The sequence below is a fragment of the Episyrphus balteatus genome, chromosome 1, assembly GCF_945859705.1.
Source record: "Episyrphus balteatus chromosome 1, idEpiBalt1.1, whole genome shotgun sequence".
Taxonomy (NCBI): domain Eukaryota; kingdom Metazoa; phylum Arthropoda; class Insecta; order Diptera; family Syrphidae; genus Episyrphus; species Episyrphus balteatus.
Window position 1 is genome coordinate 116222136 of NC_079134.1, and position 14743 is coordinate 116236878.

The window sequence follows — 14743 nt, forward strand, 5'->3', positions numbered from 1 at the left end:
TACCATTGATTCAATGTAGTGTTTTTAAGACAACCTTTGGAATTAGGGGTTTTTCAAAAAAAAAAAATAGTTAGTTTTTAATATTGCGATTTTATTACACACTTTTTTAATCAATTTTTATTAATTTCAAATGAAAAAAATAAAAGTATGGAAATATGTATGTATAAAGAAAATTTGAATTAAAAACTAATTCCTTTACACCCAAATTATAACTTTATCTGGGTAAGAATTGAAATTAAATACTCGTCTTCATTTTTTAAAACAAGCAAATTAAGTTTTATTCAAACGAAAACGAAGATGGGAGTCATTTTAAAAAGAAAGAAAAAATGAAAAAGTACCTATGTACATAAAACTATTTTGGTTCAGAAAAATGCATTGGTAATTTTTTCTCTGATAAAAAATTAAAAAATCTGAACTCACACTATTTTGATGGCGCTTTGTGTTTTTTCGAAGTAAAATTTGATCGGCAATAAGATTGTACTTCACATAGTTTGTGAAAAAAAAAAACTAAAAGAGATAATAATAGGTTTGTTTTTTGTTACAACCGGGCTTAACTGGACAAAAAAAAAAACGCGGTCGGGGCTTAGAAATTTACATGTTAAATGCAACAACACCTTAGTCCTATGGGCCTGGAGATTTCTCTGGGCACTTTGTTGAACAGTTTTAAATCTGTGGTACCAAACTAATTCTTTCATAAATTGTTTATAATTGGTTTACAAACGTGAAAACTAACGTTTGGAATGTCAAAATGTACTTAACTAGTTCTGCTAGCATAATTTTTTGTATCTCTTTGTAAAACATACAAGAAAAATACAATGAAAACCCGAAAGTTAAAAATATGACAACTCTAAATTTTTGTTGTGTCTGCTGTTTTCGGAACATGCAATATGCAGTGCTCCCAAGTTTTTAGGCTAAGCCTAATGGCTTTTTTTTTTGTCCAGTTAAGACTGGTTGTAATACAAAACACATCTGTTGTGGCTTTTGCTCTTTAAGAAAAACACCATACATAAAGAAACCAATAAGTTTTTTAATGATGGTTGCGACATTTCTATATTAATTTTATTCGATCGGGCGTTAAGAAATACCCCGAAATCATGTACCATATTAATGAAATTAGTTCTATACTATGATATGCAACAATGGGAGTGTAACACACAAAAAAGGTACTACCAACGATGTAAATTGCATGCTTTTATCACAAAGTGCACAATCGAGCTCTTTTTAAATTCGAAGCCGCTCCACTTATTAGCCCTTATCGATCCATGAAATAAAAGCAGGCAGTGCCTCTGCGCGCAATAGACTGTTATATTGGTTGCGGGGTTCTAAATTTATAATCATATCAAGCCAAATAGATTCGATCTTTTTCGGAACTTCTTTCGCTTTTTTGTATAGTTTTTCACTAAAATAGTAGTAATTATAATGTTAAAATTAGTTCAATCATCTTGGAATACTTTTGAGATCTTAATTACAAAACTCTTGGATTTCGAAATAGCTATTTCCATTGCCATCTCAATGAAAGCATCTCCATCATTTTTTTTTTTTGTTTAATAATAATTTTTTGAAACTTTTGCTTATTCTTATTTCAAGACCATAAACAATAAAAAGATTTGGGGAATTCTTAATTAAAAGCGACCATATTGGATTATTTGAAATCAAACATGGAACTTCTTTCACTTTTGTTGCGAACTTTTCGCCACGATTGTTAAAATTATAGGTATGTAAATTAGTAGTCATCTACTAAAATTGCCGTGAAACGAGAAAAAATTCTTTCTTCCGAAAAACGACTTGATTAAACCAAATTCAAATTCTCTTCCTCATGTTTTGCAAATGCAATATACGATTTAAATATACGATATAAATTCAGAATTTTATTTTTCTCTTAAAACTATAAACTCGACGCGCGCCATCTACGTTAGATAATGAAATATGTACCTATTTAAAATGAAGAAGGACCAATTCTTATCTTTTTTAAGAAAGAAACATTCAGAGGCCTCTGAAGTAAGTTTAAATATTGCACACATTTTTATGAAGTCACGAACATCTTCAAAATCATTTTCCAATTGGTATCAGCCAAATTTCGCCTTAGCGGTATATGGAAACCCTTCCACTATTCAGAACTTCAAATATTCTAGAATTCGGGAAGGCTTAAGGTAGGCACATGGAACGCGGTTTAGTTTAAGGTTTGTGAATTTTAACCCTTCCTTGTTGAATATGAATTACTTTTTTATTTTATTTTATAAACTGTAATAGCAAAGATCATATAACTAGTAAAGATGTCGCACGTAGAACAAACTTCTGTGCTTGAAATTTTCTACCATCAGATTTTACCCATAGGTCCAAAACATGTATCCAAGAATTAAATTGTTGAGAAACATTTTAAAATTTTTCGATGACTGCGTAGAAAAGAGAGGGTTGATTTTTATATATGAATTTATTTAATGGGAGGAAGCGAGATAGTAGTTAAATGTTGATACGAATAAGGAAAAGAATAAAAAAATACATTTGTCTACGAGAATGTACTTATGAATTATTTTTTTTTCTTAAATTATTCAGGAAACTCATAACAACACATGATTCAAAATAATAATTTGAATAAGACCAATTTTAGATATAGATAGATATGACAAGAGTGTATGAGCAAAATTGTCTGAAAATGAATTTCAACCCTCAAATTGTCAATAGGTCCAAATCATAATAAAGTAGAAATCCTTCGCAACATTAAAAAAAGTTCTTATAATGAGTGGGAAAGAGAGTTATTTTTAACACATTTCTTAAATGCGAAGGACCGAGATGTAAGTTGAATAGAAACAAAAATGAAAACAAAAAGGATCGTTTTGTCGTGTGGGTATATATTTTTTTTCACAACTGGATTGCTTCGCACAAGCAGGGCGAAGACGAGATGGCTAGTTTTAAAGATTGATGAAAAAAAGAAGAAAAACAACTTTTGCAAGTGACTGGTGTGCTGGTGGGTAGGTATACGTGTAAGCAGAAGAAGGTTGATAAGTTTTTTTTTTTATTTTAAATTTTTTTTCGATGGTAGTTAGATATTTAGGTATTTTTTTAAGTGGAGGGTGGTTTTCTATTTCCATATTTTTGTTTCCTTTTTGATTAATCGCAAGGCACAGGCGCATTGCTTTTAGGTGTAGGTACACACGTAATATGTAGGTAGGTAGGTTTTTTTTTCCTTTGCGACAGCAATCGTCCTTGAAAAATGTAGTTCATTTTATTTTGGTTGGAAAAAGAAATTCAAACAAGTGGTAGGTAGGTAGGTAGTAGACCAGTGCCAATAATTTTTGAAAATAAAAAAATTATAAGCAGCATATTTGTGGTTGAAAAATTTAGGATAAATGGTATATGAAAGGGGAAAATTTAATTGCCCACAAACAAATTGGGGGAAAGGGGGGGGGTGGGCGAAAAAGTGGGGTGGGTGTCAAAAATCATGGTTTTTTACGATTTCTGTCTAAAGTAGACCTCCTATCGAAAAAAGTCAAATACAAAAGTTGTAGATAGTATAAATGTCTACAACTTTTTCTCAAACCATTTTTTTATATAACCTCAAAAATATTGAAAAAAAATGCAAAAATACGATTTTTTTATTTTTATCTTTTACAAAAATAGTTGGAAACTTCGTTAAAAATTATTTTGTTATGTTTTCTATATATTTAAAATGTTTTTTGAGCAAAATGTTCATTTTTGGATTTTTGACAAATTAAATTCGAAAAAATAGCCTATTTTTCAATCAAAAAAGTTACCGAAAAAATTTTGGAATTTTGAAAAGTTTGGAATGCAATTAGTTATATTAAAACCTGGTTTTTAAGATTGTGTGGAAAAACTATACTTTTGTTTTAATAAATATTGAGAAAAATTAAACGATTTTTAAGATTGATTTTTCCGTAAATGACAGTAATATTGAGGAGAAATAATTTTCCATAGAAATCAAATTATACTTTTCTAATGGCCTTTGATCTTCCTAATTTGAATCTAGCAATAGAATAGCTCTAACGTGCAAAGTTTTTGAGATATTGATTTTGAACGTCGAAAACACTATTTTTGTGATGTTTTGGCATGGTAATATCTCAAAAACGTGATGTGATATAATTTTTTTGAATTCGGATTCGAGTTCAGCGCACAAAAAACCATTAGAAAAATATACTTTGATCTCTATAATTTTTTTGACTAGTGAACCGAACAGGACAGAAAAAATCGACTGCCTTGTTCGGTTTCACTAGTCAAAAATATTTTTTATAGAGATCAAAAGTATATTTTTCTAATGGTTTTTTGTGCGCTGAACTCGAATCCGAATTCAAAAAAATTATATCACATCACGTTTTTGAGATATTACCATGCCAAAACATCACAAAAATAGTGTTTTCGACGTTCAAAATCAATATCTCAAAAACTTTGCAGAGCTATTCTATTGCTAGATTCAAATTAGGAAGATCAAAGGCCATTAGAAAAGTATAATTTGATTTCTATGGAAAATTATTTCTCCTCAATATTACTGTCATTTACGGAAAAATCAATCTTAAAAATCGTTTAATTTTTCTCAATATTTATTAAAACAAAAGTATAGTTTTTCCACACAATCTTAAAAACCAGGTTTTAATATAACTAATTGCATTCCAAACTTTTCAAAATTCCAAAATTTTTTCGGTAACTTTTTTGATTGAAAAATAGGCTATTTTTTCGAATTTAATTTGTCAAAAATCCAAAAATGAACATTTTGCTCAAAAAACATTTTAAATATATAGAAAACATAACAAAATAATTTTTAACGAAGTTTCCAACTATTTTTGTAAAAGATAAAAATAAAAAAATCGTATTTTTGCATTTTTTTTCAATATTTTTGAGGTTATATAAAAAAATGGTTTGAGAAAAAGTTGTAGACATTTATACTATCTACAACTTTTGTATTTGACTTTTTTCGATAGGAGGTCTACTTTAGACAGAAATCGTAAAAAACCATGATTTTTGACACCCACCCCACTTTTTCGCCCACCCACCCCCCTTCCCCCAATTTGTTTGTGGGCAATTAAATTTTCCCCCTTCATATACCATTTATCCTAAATTTTTCAACCACAAATATGCTGCTTATAATTTTTTTATTTTCAAAAATTATTGGCACTGGTCTACTACCTACCTACCTACCACTTGTTTGAATTTCTTTTTCCAACCAAAATAAAATGAACTACATTTTTCAAGGACGATTGCTGTCGCAAAGGAAAAAAAAACCTACCTACCTACATATTACGTGTGTACCTACACCTAAAAGCAATGCGCCTGTGCCTTGCGATTAATCAAAAAGGAAACAAAAATATGGAAATAGAAAACCACCCTCCACTTAAAAAAATACCTAAATATCTAACTACCATCGAAAAAAAATTTAAAATAAAAAAAAAAACTTATCAACCTTCTTCTGCTTACACGTATACCTACCCACCAGCACACCAGTCACTTGCAAAAGTTGTTTTTCTTCTTTTTTTCATCAATCTTTAAAACTAGCCATCTCGTCTTCGCCCTGCTTGTGCGAAGCAATCCAGTTGTGAAAAAAAATATATACCCACACGACAAAACGATCCTTTTTGTTTTCATTTTTGTTTCTATTCAACTTACATCTCGGTCCTTCGCATTTAAGAAATGTGTTAAAAATAACTCTCTTTCCCACTCATTATAAGAACTTTTTTTAATGTTGCGAAGGATTTCTACTTTATTATGATTTGGACCTATTGACAATTTGAGGGTTGAAATTCATTTTCAGACAATTTTGCTCATACACTCTTGTCATATCTATCTATATCTAAAATTGGTCTTATTCAAATTATTATTTTGAATCATGTGTTGTTATGAGTTTCCTGAATAATTTAAGAAAAAAAAATAATTCATAAGTACATTCTCGTAGACAAATGTATTTTTTTATTCTTTTCCTTATTCGTATCAACATTTAACTACTATCTCGCTTCCTCCCATTAAATAAATTCATATATAAAAATCAACCCTCTCTTTTCTACGCAGTCATCGAAAAATTTTAAAATGTTTCTCAACAATTTAATTCTTGGATACATGTTTTGGACCTATGGGTAAAATCTGATGGTAGAAAATTTCAAGCACAGAAGTTTGTTCTACGTGCGACATCTTTACTAGTTATATGATCTTTGCTATTACAGTTTATAAAATAAAATAAAAAAGTAATTCATATTCAACAAGGAAGGGTTAAAATTCACAAACCTTAAACTAAACCGCGTTCCATGTGCCTACCTTAAGCCTTCCCGAATTCTAGAATATTTGAAGTTCTGAATAGTGGAAGGGTTTCCATATACCGCTAAGGCGAAATTTGGCTGATACCAATTGGAAAATGATTTTGAAGATGTTCGTGACTTCATAAAAATGTGTGCAATATTTAAACTTACTTCAGAGGCCTCTGAATGTTTCTTTCTTAAAAAAGATAAGAATTGGTCCTTCTTCATTTTAAATAGGTACATATTTCATTATCTAACGTAGATGGCGCGCGTCGAGTTTATAGTTTTAAGAGAAAAATAAAATTCTGAATTTATATCGTATATTTAAATCGTATATTGCATTTGCAAAACATGAGGAAGAGAATTTGAATTTGGTTTAATCAAGTCGTTTTTCGGAAGAAAGAATTTTTTCTCGTTTCACGGCAATTTTAGTAGATGACTACTAATTTACATACCTATAATTTTAACAATCGTGGCGAAAAGTTCGCAACAAAAGTGAAAGAAGTTCCATGTTTGATTTCAAATAATCCAATATGGTCGCTTTTAATTAAGAATTCCCCAAATCTTTTTATTGTTTATGGTCTTGAAATAAGAATAAGCAAAAGTTTCAAAAAATTATTATTAAACAAAAAAAAAAAATGATGGAGATGCTTTCATTGAGATGGCAATGGAAATAGCTATTTCGAAATCCAAGAGTTTTGTAATTAAGATCTCAAAAGTATTCCAAGATGATTGAACTAATTTTAACATTATAATTACTACTATTTTAGTGAAAAACTATACAAAAAAGCGAAAGAAGTTCCGAAAAAGATCGAATCTATTTGGCTTGATATGATTATAAATTTAGAACCCCGCAACCAATATAACAGTCTATTGCGCGCAGAGGCACTGCCTGCTTTTATTTCATGGATCGATAAGGGCTAATAAGTGGAGCGGCTTCGAATTTAAAAAGAGCTCGATTGTGCACTTTGTGATAAAAGCATGCAATTTACATCGTTGGTAGTACCTTTTTTGTGTGTTACACTCCCATTGTTGCATATCATAGTATAGAACTAATTTCATTAATATGGTACATGATTTCGGGGTATTTCTTAACGCCCGATCGAATAAAATTAATATAGAAATGTCGCAACCATCATTAAAAAACTTATTGGTTTCTTTATGTATGGTGTTTTTCTTAAAGAGCAAAAGCCACAACAGATGTGTTTTGTATTACAACCAGTCTTAACTGGACAAAAAAAAAGCCATTAGGCTTAGCCTAAAAACTTGGGAGCACTGCATATTGCATGTTCCGAAAACAGCAGACACAACAAAAATTTAGAGTTGTCATATTTTTAACTTTCGGGTTTTCATTGTATTTTTCTTGTATGTTTTACAAAGAGATACAAAAAATTATGCTAGCAGAACTAGTTAAGTACATTTTGACATTCCAAACGTTAGTTTTCACGTTTGTAAACCAATTATAAACAATTTATGAAAGAATTAGTTTGGTACCACAGATTTAAAACTGTTCAAAAAGTGCCCAGAGAAATCTCCAGGCCCATAGGACTAAGGTGTTGTTGCATTTAACATGTAAATTTCTAAGCCCCGACCGCGTTTTTTTTTTTGTCCAGTTAAGCCCGGTTGTAACAAAAAACAAACCTATTATTATCTCTTTTAGTTTTTTTTTTCACAAACTATGTGAAGTACAATCTTATTGCCGATCAAATTTTACTTCGAAAAAACACAAAGCGCCATCAAAATAGTGTAAGTTCAGATTTTTTAATTTTTTATCAGAGAAAAAATTACCAAATGCATTTTTCTGAACCAAAATAGTTTTATGTACATAGGTACTTTTTCATTTTTTCTTTCTTTTTAAAATGACTCCCATCTTCGTTTTCGTTTGAATAAAACTTAATTTGCTTGTTTTAAAAAAATGAAGACGAGTATTTAATTTCAATTCTTACCCAGATAAAGTTATAATTTGGGTGTAAAGGAATTAGTTTTTAATTCAAATTTTCTTATACATACATATTTCCATACTTTTATTTTTTTCATTTGAAATTAATAAAAATTGATTAAAAAAGTGTGTAATAAAATCGCAATATTAAAAACTAACTATTTTTTTTTTTTGAAAAACCCCTAATTCCAAAGGTTGTCTTAAAAACACTACATTGAATCAATGGTAAAAAACATGTTTATAAATTTTCTTAAAATCGTCGCATGCTTAAGTTGCATGAAATGGCACAATGGTTAAGCACAATCCTGTCAACCCAGGTATAGCAGGTTCGATCCCCAGCGGATGCCAATTTTTTTTTTTATTTTTTTTTAATGTGTGCACTACTTTGATTCGTCGTAATTTTCCTTTTAAGGCTGAAAATGTAGCCATTATCCATTGATTCAAAGTGGTTTCCATTGATTTTACGTTGTTTTTTTGGCTCAGTGAACTACGACAGAATTTTTAACCGTGTGGACCTTTCACATACGACATAATACAAAATGAACATCAAAATTTTTTGGTTAAAAGGTTGTTTTTTTTTTTTTAGTGAGAAAAACACTTAATTATTTTTACCATGGAATATTTAATTTTTTATGACAAACTTAACTTGTATTTTTCATTGAAGTTTTGAAGTAGTGAGGTGTCCAAGTAAAAGCATGAAAAATAATTGTGCAATTTGTCATTATGGAATCAAATTTATAGCATTATAGTTATTAATGAAGCTTATTATAATCTAGATATAAGTTTAAAAAGAAACATTTTTAAGAATTTGTTGTTGGCTTATTTAACCCACAAATGTATCTCAAGAACTTAACTTTATATTTTCGAATCTGTTGATGTAATATCGTAGAATGAATAAATAAATAAATAAATAAATAAATAATTATAATTTTAAGATGTTGGGCCACTTAATATTTTAGCTAGAAAGATGTGCTATAGAATGACCCTTCCAAATATCACAAATTTCATATATTATCTGATAGAGACTCGAAATTTTAACACGTTAAAACTTTGCCATTTACGACTTATTTAATGCGTTAATACATATCCCGAAAAGCTACTCCAAGCTCCAACACGACAAGTTTTTGCACCAAATTTGTATTAGGTAGGTACTTGCCAAGAATTCTTGTAACAACCTCTTACCGGTTAAGCGGTTATGGTATTTTCGCTGACAGTCTTTTGGAACCAAAGTTATATGGTATGGTGATATGAACTTTCTTCCACCATAATAATTACTTCCTAATTCCAACTTTCATGTTATGATAGAATAATGGTTGGCGACACAGAATCTTTTGGTTTAATCCATATCTCTAAAAGCTACTCGAGCACAAAATTTGTTGTTTAACACATAAAAGCTTTCCATTAAAGCTTTATTCAATGCATTCATATAGCACGCTCAACGTATGATAGAAAATGCTCATTGCCGAGAATTCTTGAAACAACAGCGAAAGTGATATTTTTGTAGCGTTTTCTTGAAACAAGTGTTATATCCTCCACCAAAATTACTTGCGAGTTCTAATTCTAACTACCTTTGTATGCTTTTATTACATCGTGGGTGGGTGATGCAGCTTTTTCATTAAAGCCTTATTTAATGCGCCCATATTCCAGAAAGCTACTCGAAAACCTCGAAATCTTTCTTTGAACAAGCACATAACACTAATTTAACTCTCCCACTCCCATATCCGGGAAAGCAACTCGGAGACGATAGATTTTATTTTTAAAAACGATTTTTGGAATATTTACTTGTCGCCAGATGGGGGATTTTTGAAACAACACTAAACATGGTATTATCAAATACGGAAAAAATAAAAACATTAAAATATAGGTATTCTTAGACAACTCACTCACTATGGGAAATATAGAACTAAACATTTAGCTTGCTGAATAACCTTTGCCTTCACAGTTTTCTCCGTATTTGAAAATACCATGTTTCAAAAATCCTCCATCTGGCGTCAATTTTTCTATAATACGTCGTTTATTAAAATAAAAATATCATCTCCTATAGTAACTTTCCGGGATTTGGAAGAATTAAATAAAAGTTAAATGAAAAATTGTTTGCTTGTTAAAAAAAAACTTATCTTTTTCAATTATGTAGCTTTCCGGGATATGGACATATTAAAGAAAGCTTTAGAAGGCTAGCGCGCTAAATGAATGCTTAGACAAAGCTTTAATGGAAAAGTTTTACGTCTAAAACAAAAGTTTTTGTGTTCGAGTATCTTCGTTTAGAGATATGGTATATGGATGCAAAATAAATCTAAGTCACCAACCGTGTAATTATAAAATAACATGATACATGAGTAGGTAGTTGAATACGGAAGTAATTTTGGTGGACGTTCATATCACCATATGTACCAATAGGTAACTTTGGTTAAAAAATATGAGTTATCGCTTTGACTGCCGCGATGTCAACATACAGTGCGGTTCACATGGTTAGACGCACCAATTTTCGTTTACATAAATTTCATTTTTTTGTAGGTGTGTGCAAGAATAACCAAAAAAAATGTATTTATTAGAATGGTTATTTAGTTCTTAATAGAAAAACAAAAAGAAATAGTGGGTGAGTGGAAGTTAACGGTACTTTTTAGTCCTTCTTGTCCGTGATGTAAGAAAAAGGGCAGCTTTTTTCGGTTCACATGATTAGACGCACACCCTAAATTAGTTAGTTTGGCGAGATCTATTGCACTGATTTGATTACATTAGGAAGATTAAACATCAAGAAGTTATTTTTTAGTGATTTTCATTCAAAATCTGTTAAAAAAATTTCTGAGCGCGAAAGAATAAGGGATAAATGACGCGTTGGATTCCAAAGGTCTTTCCATTAGCCCCATTGCCAAAAAAATAGGATGAAGTGACTATTTCGAGAGAAATTATTTAAAAAACAGTGCCTCCTACGAAAAAAACTTCAAAGGAGGAACAATAGAAGTTTTAACACCCCAGGAAAAATGAAAATTTATGAAAAAAGCGTGGAAAACAGCTCTATCCCCGAGCAAAATGAAAGAAAAAGCTCGGCTAACGGGAAGAACATCAACTTTTCGGTGATTTTTTTTTAATTCTGAACATCCTAGATTAAAATAAAACTTAAAAATAGTCTTTAAAAAACGCCGTTTGAAAAAAAGAGCGGATTGAAACGAAAACTAAATCGAATGTAATATTAAATGGCTCCCAAAACCATTACTCCTCCTTTTCTTGAATGTTGAAGTGTCAAAAACTTTTCCTCCTTGTGAAAATCGTGACAGTTGTGGAAATACCCATGAGAACAATTCAAATTAAATTCTTTTTCATTAGAAAAAACACATTTCGCCAATTTAAAAAAAACTTCAAAAACTTGTTTCCCACGTTATGTGAAGACGTGCGATCTCCATCCGCTGTTTCTTTCAAATTGTGGTTTTTAAAAACTATTCTTAAGTTTAATTTTAATCTATGATGTTCAGCATTCAAAAAAATTCACCGAAAAGTTGATGTTCTTCCCGTTAGCCTAGCTTCTTCTTTAATTTTGCTCGGGGATAGAGCTGTTTTCGACGCTTTTTTCATAAATTTTCATTTTTCCTGGGGTGTTAAAACTTCTATTGTTCCTCCTTTGAAGTTTTTTTCGTAGGAGGCACTGTTTTTTAAATAATTTCTCTCGAAATAGTCACTTCATCCTATTTTTTGGCAATGGGGCTAATGGAAAGATCTTTGGAATCCAACGCGTCATTTATCCCTTATTCTTTCGCGCTCAGAAATTTTTTTAACAGATTTTGAATGAAAATCACTAAAAAATAACTTCTTGATGTTTAATCTTCCTAATGTAATCAAATCAGTGCAATAGATCTCGCCAAACTAACTAATTTAAGGTGTGCGTCTAATCATGTGAACCGAAAAAAGCTGCCCTTTTTCTTACATCACGGACAAGAAGGACTAAAAAGTACCGTTAACTTCCACTCACCCACTATTTCTTTTTATTTTTCTATTAAGAACTAAATAACCATTCTAATAAATACAATTTTTTTGCTTATTCTTGCACACACCTACAAAAAAATGAAATTTATGTAAACGAAAATTGGTGCGTCTAACCATGTGAACCGCACTGTACAACATGATACGTATTACAATACAAATCTTTTCCTAGAATTTGTCGTGTTGGAATAGCTTTGTGGGATATAACTAAAAGCATTAGTTAGTAACTTATATAAGCTGAGTTCCTTTGGAAATATTTATCTACTGCTGAGTACTTAAAGCTGCTTTGAACCACAGTACACATAAAAAGGTAATATATTCCAAACTGACATTGGTCGCCAGATTGTCAAAATATGACACTTTGGCGACCAATGTCAGCTACCGAATTCTTAATTGTTTAAAATACCAACGAAAAACGCACAAAAACCGATAAACCACGCACACCACTAATTTTTAAACAATTATTTACCATTTTCCGCGATGAAACACGAAGAAAATTTGTTATTTTTCAATTTATAATATTTTTAAATGACATTTTATAAATTAAAACAAATTTTCAAATCATACCTTCTCTTTTTATACCATGAACACAAAATACAAATTTGTATGTCAGCTATTACATGAAGCCTCAAGAGGCGCGACTCTTTTTTTTAATTTTCTTTTGATGCCTCTTGAGTCAAGTACTCAAATTTGACATTTTTCTTTTGATTTAAAATTTGTTGTTGTTGTATTGCAAAAAGAAATGAGAGGGAATGTTGAAAAAAGAAAAAGTGGAAAAAGAAACGTCAAAAAAGAGTCTCGGACTCTTGGTATAAAAAGAGAAGGTATGATCATTAGAAAAAACTCAGTATCGAGAACTGTCAAAACTTAAAAAATGGCTACGTTCGCTGCCCCCATAGAAAAAAATTTTTCTTCTCTGTGTGCCATAAGTGTATTTTTGTTCAAAAGTGTTCGTTATTTATATATAAACTGTGCTGTGTTTTTTGTTTTGTGTTTTGTCAAATTATTAACTGTTTTTTTAAGTATGACTACCGGCGGGTCACATGGCACCTGTCTTATATACTTACATATATATATATATATATATACTTATACCTACATATAAATGGATTAATCTGGGATTTTTTTTTATATAATTTAGACTTTTATCTAGGTGCCAACATTGAAAAGTAAGTTTTTCTTCAACAGGCCTCTTCAGAAAAAATATTTAAAAATGTATTGTTTGTGACCGCCGGCGGGTCACATGGCCTCTCAGGAGTTAAAAGTTGTGACCGCCGGCGGGTCACATGGCAGCGAACGTGTTAAGGTTTTGACAGTTCCCATTGAAATTGTTGTTGTAAACAAATTTGTCTTGGAAACTGTTGTTGCTTTTGACTTTGCCAAATATTAAACGTCAAAACCTTATTATCCCATTTTGTAAGATGGTGGCTCTAATGATCATACCTTGTCTTTTTATACCATGTCTCGGACTCACGACCCACGACTCTCCGGTCGGATAATTTTTTCTTTCATCTTTTTTCTCTTTTGCACTCATTATAAGTCAGCTATTACATGAAGCCTCAAGAGGCTTGACTCTTTTTTCTAATTTTATTTTGATAATCATTCTGTGAGGCGCGTACTATGACACGATGCCTCTTCAGTCCAGGACTCAAATTTGACATTTCTCTTTTGATTTAAAATTTGTTGTTGCACCAAGAAGCAAAAAGAAATGAAAGAGAATTTTGAAAAAAGGAAAAGTGGAAAAAGAAACGTCAAAAAAGAGTCTCAGAATTCTGACCCACGACTCTCTGGTCGGATAATTTTTTGTTTCATCTTTTTTCTCTTTTGCACTCATTACGTTTGAAAGAGGCGCGCCTCTTGAGGCTTCATGTAATAGCTGACTAATTAAAAAGAGTAGCGCCTCTTGAGGCTTCATGTAATAGCTGACTATTACACGAAGCCTCAAGAGGCGCGACTCTTTTTAAACGTAATGGGTGCAAAAGAGAAAAAAGATGAAAGAGAAATTATCCGACCGGAGAGTCATGGCCATGGGTCGTAAGTCCGAGACTCTTTTTTGACGTTTCTTTTTCCACTTTTTCTTTTTTCAACATTCCCTCTCATTTCTTTTTGCTTCTTGGTGCAATACAACAACAACAAATTTTAAATCAAAAGAGAAATGTCAAATTTGAGTCCTTGACTCAAGAGGCATCGTGTAATAGTACGCGTCTCACAAAGTGATTATTATCAAAAGAAAATTAGAAAAAAGAGTCAAGACTCTTGAGGCTTCGTGTAATAGCTGACTTAGCGCTTCTACACGTAGTATTTTTTATCAGACCCAAATTTGACAGCTATTTTGTTTGTTTTATTTTGTTCTCGTTTTCGTATGTATTTTTATTCCAAAATAAGAACCAAAATATACAAAAAACAACATCAGGGGTTCTATGCGCAACGAAAACATTTAAGGCTTGGCCACACCGGAGGGTACGCGGTAGCGGTACGGGTAGCGGCAACGATATTTGTATTTAAAAAATTCCACACCCGAACGTTGATGTGTCAGTTTGGAATTTTTTCCATACAAATACCCGTACCGTTACCTGTACCTCTACCGCGTACC

At 31.1% G+C, this 14743-nt stretch overlaps 1 protein-coding gene across 1 annotated transcript in view; it reads right to left on the reverse strand.

Moving 5' to 3' along the window:
• LOC129910219 (uncharacterized) overlaps positions 1 to 12367 on the reverse strand; it is a 15908-nt gene extending 3541 nt beyond the window's left edge. Inside the window, exon 1 of the mRNA XM_055987504.1 lies at positions 12268 to 12367. Coding sequence (XP_055843479.1) covers positions 12268 to 12367 — 100 coding nt within the window. The remainder of the gene's footprint in view (positions 1 to 12267) is intronic.
• Between the last annotated feature and the right edge of the window lie 2376 nt (positions 12368 to 14743).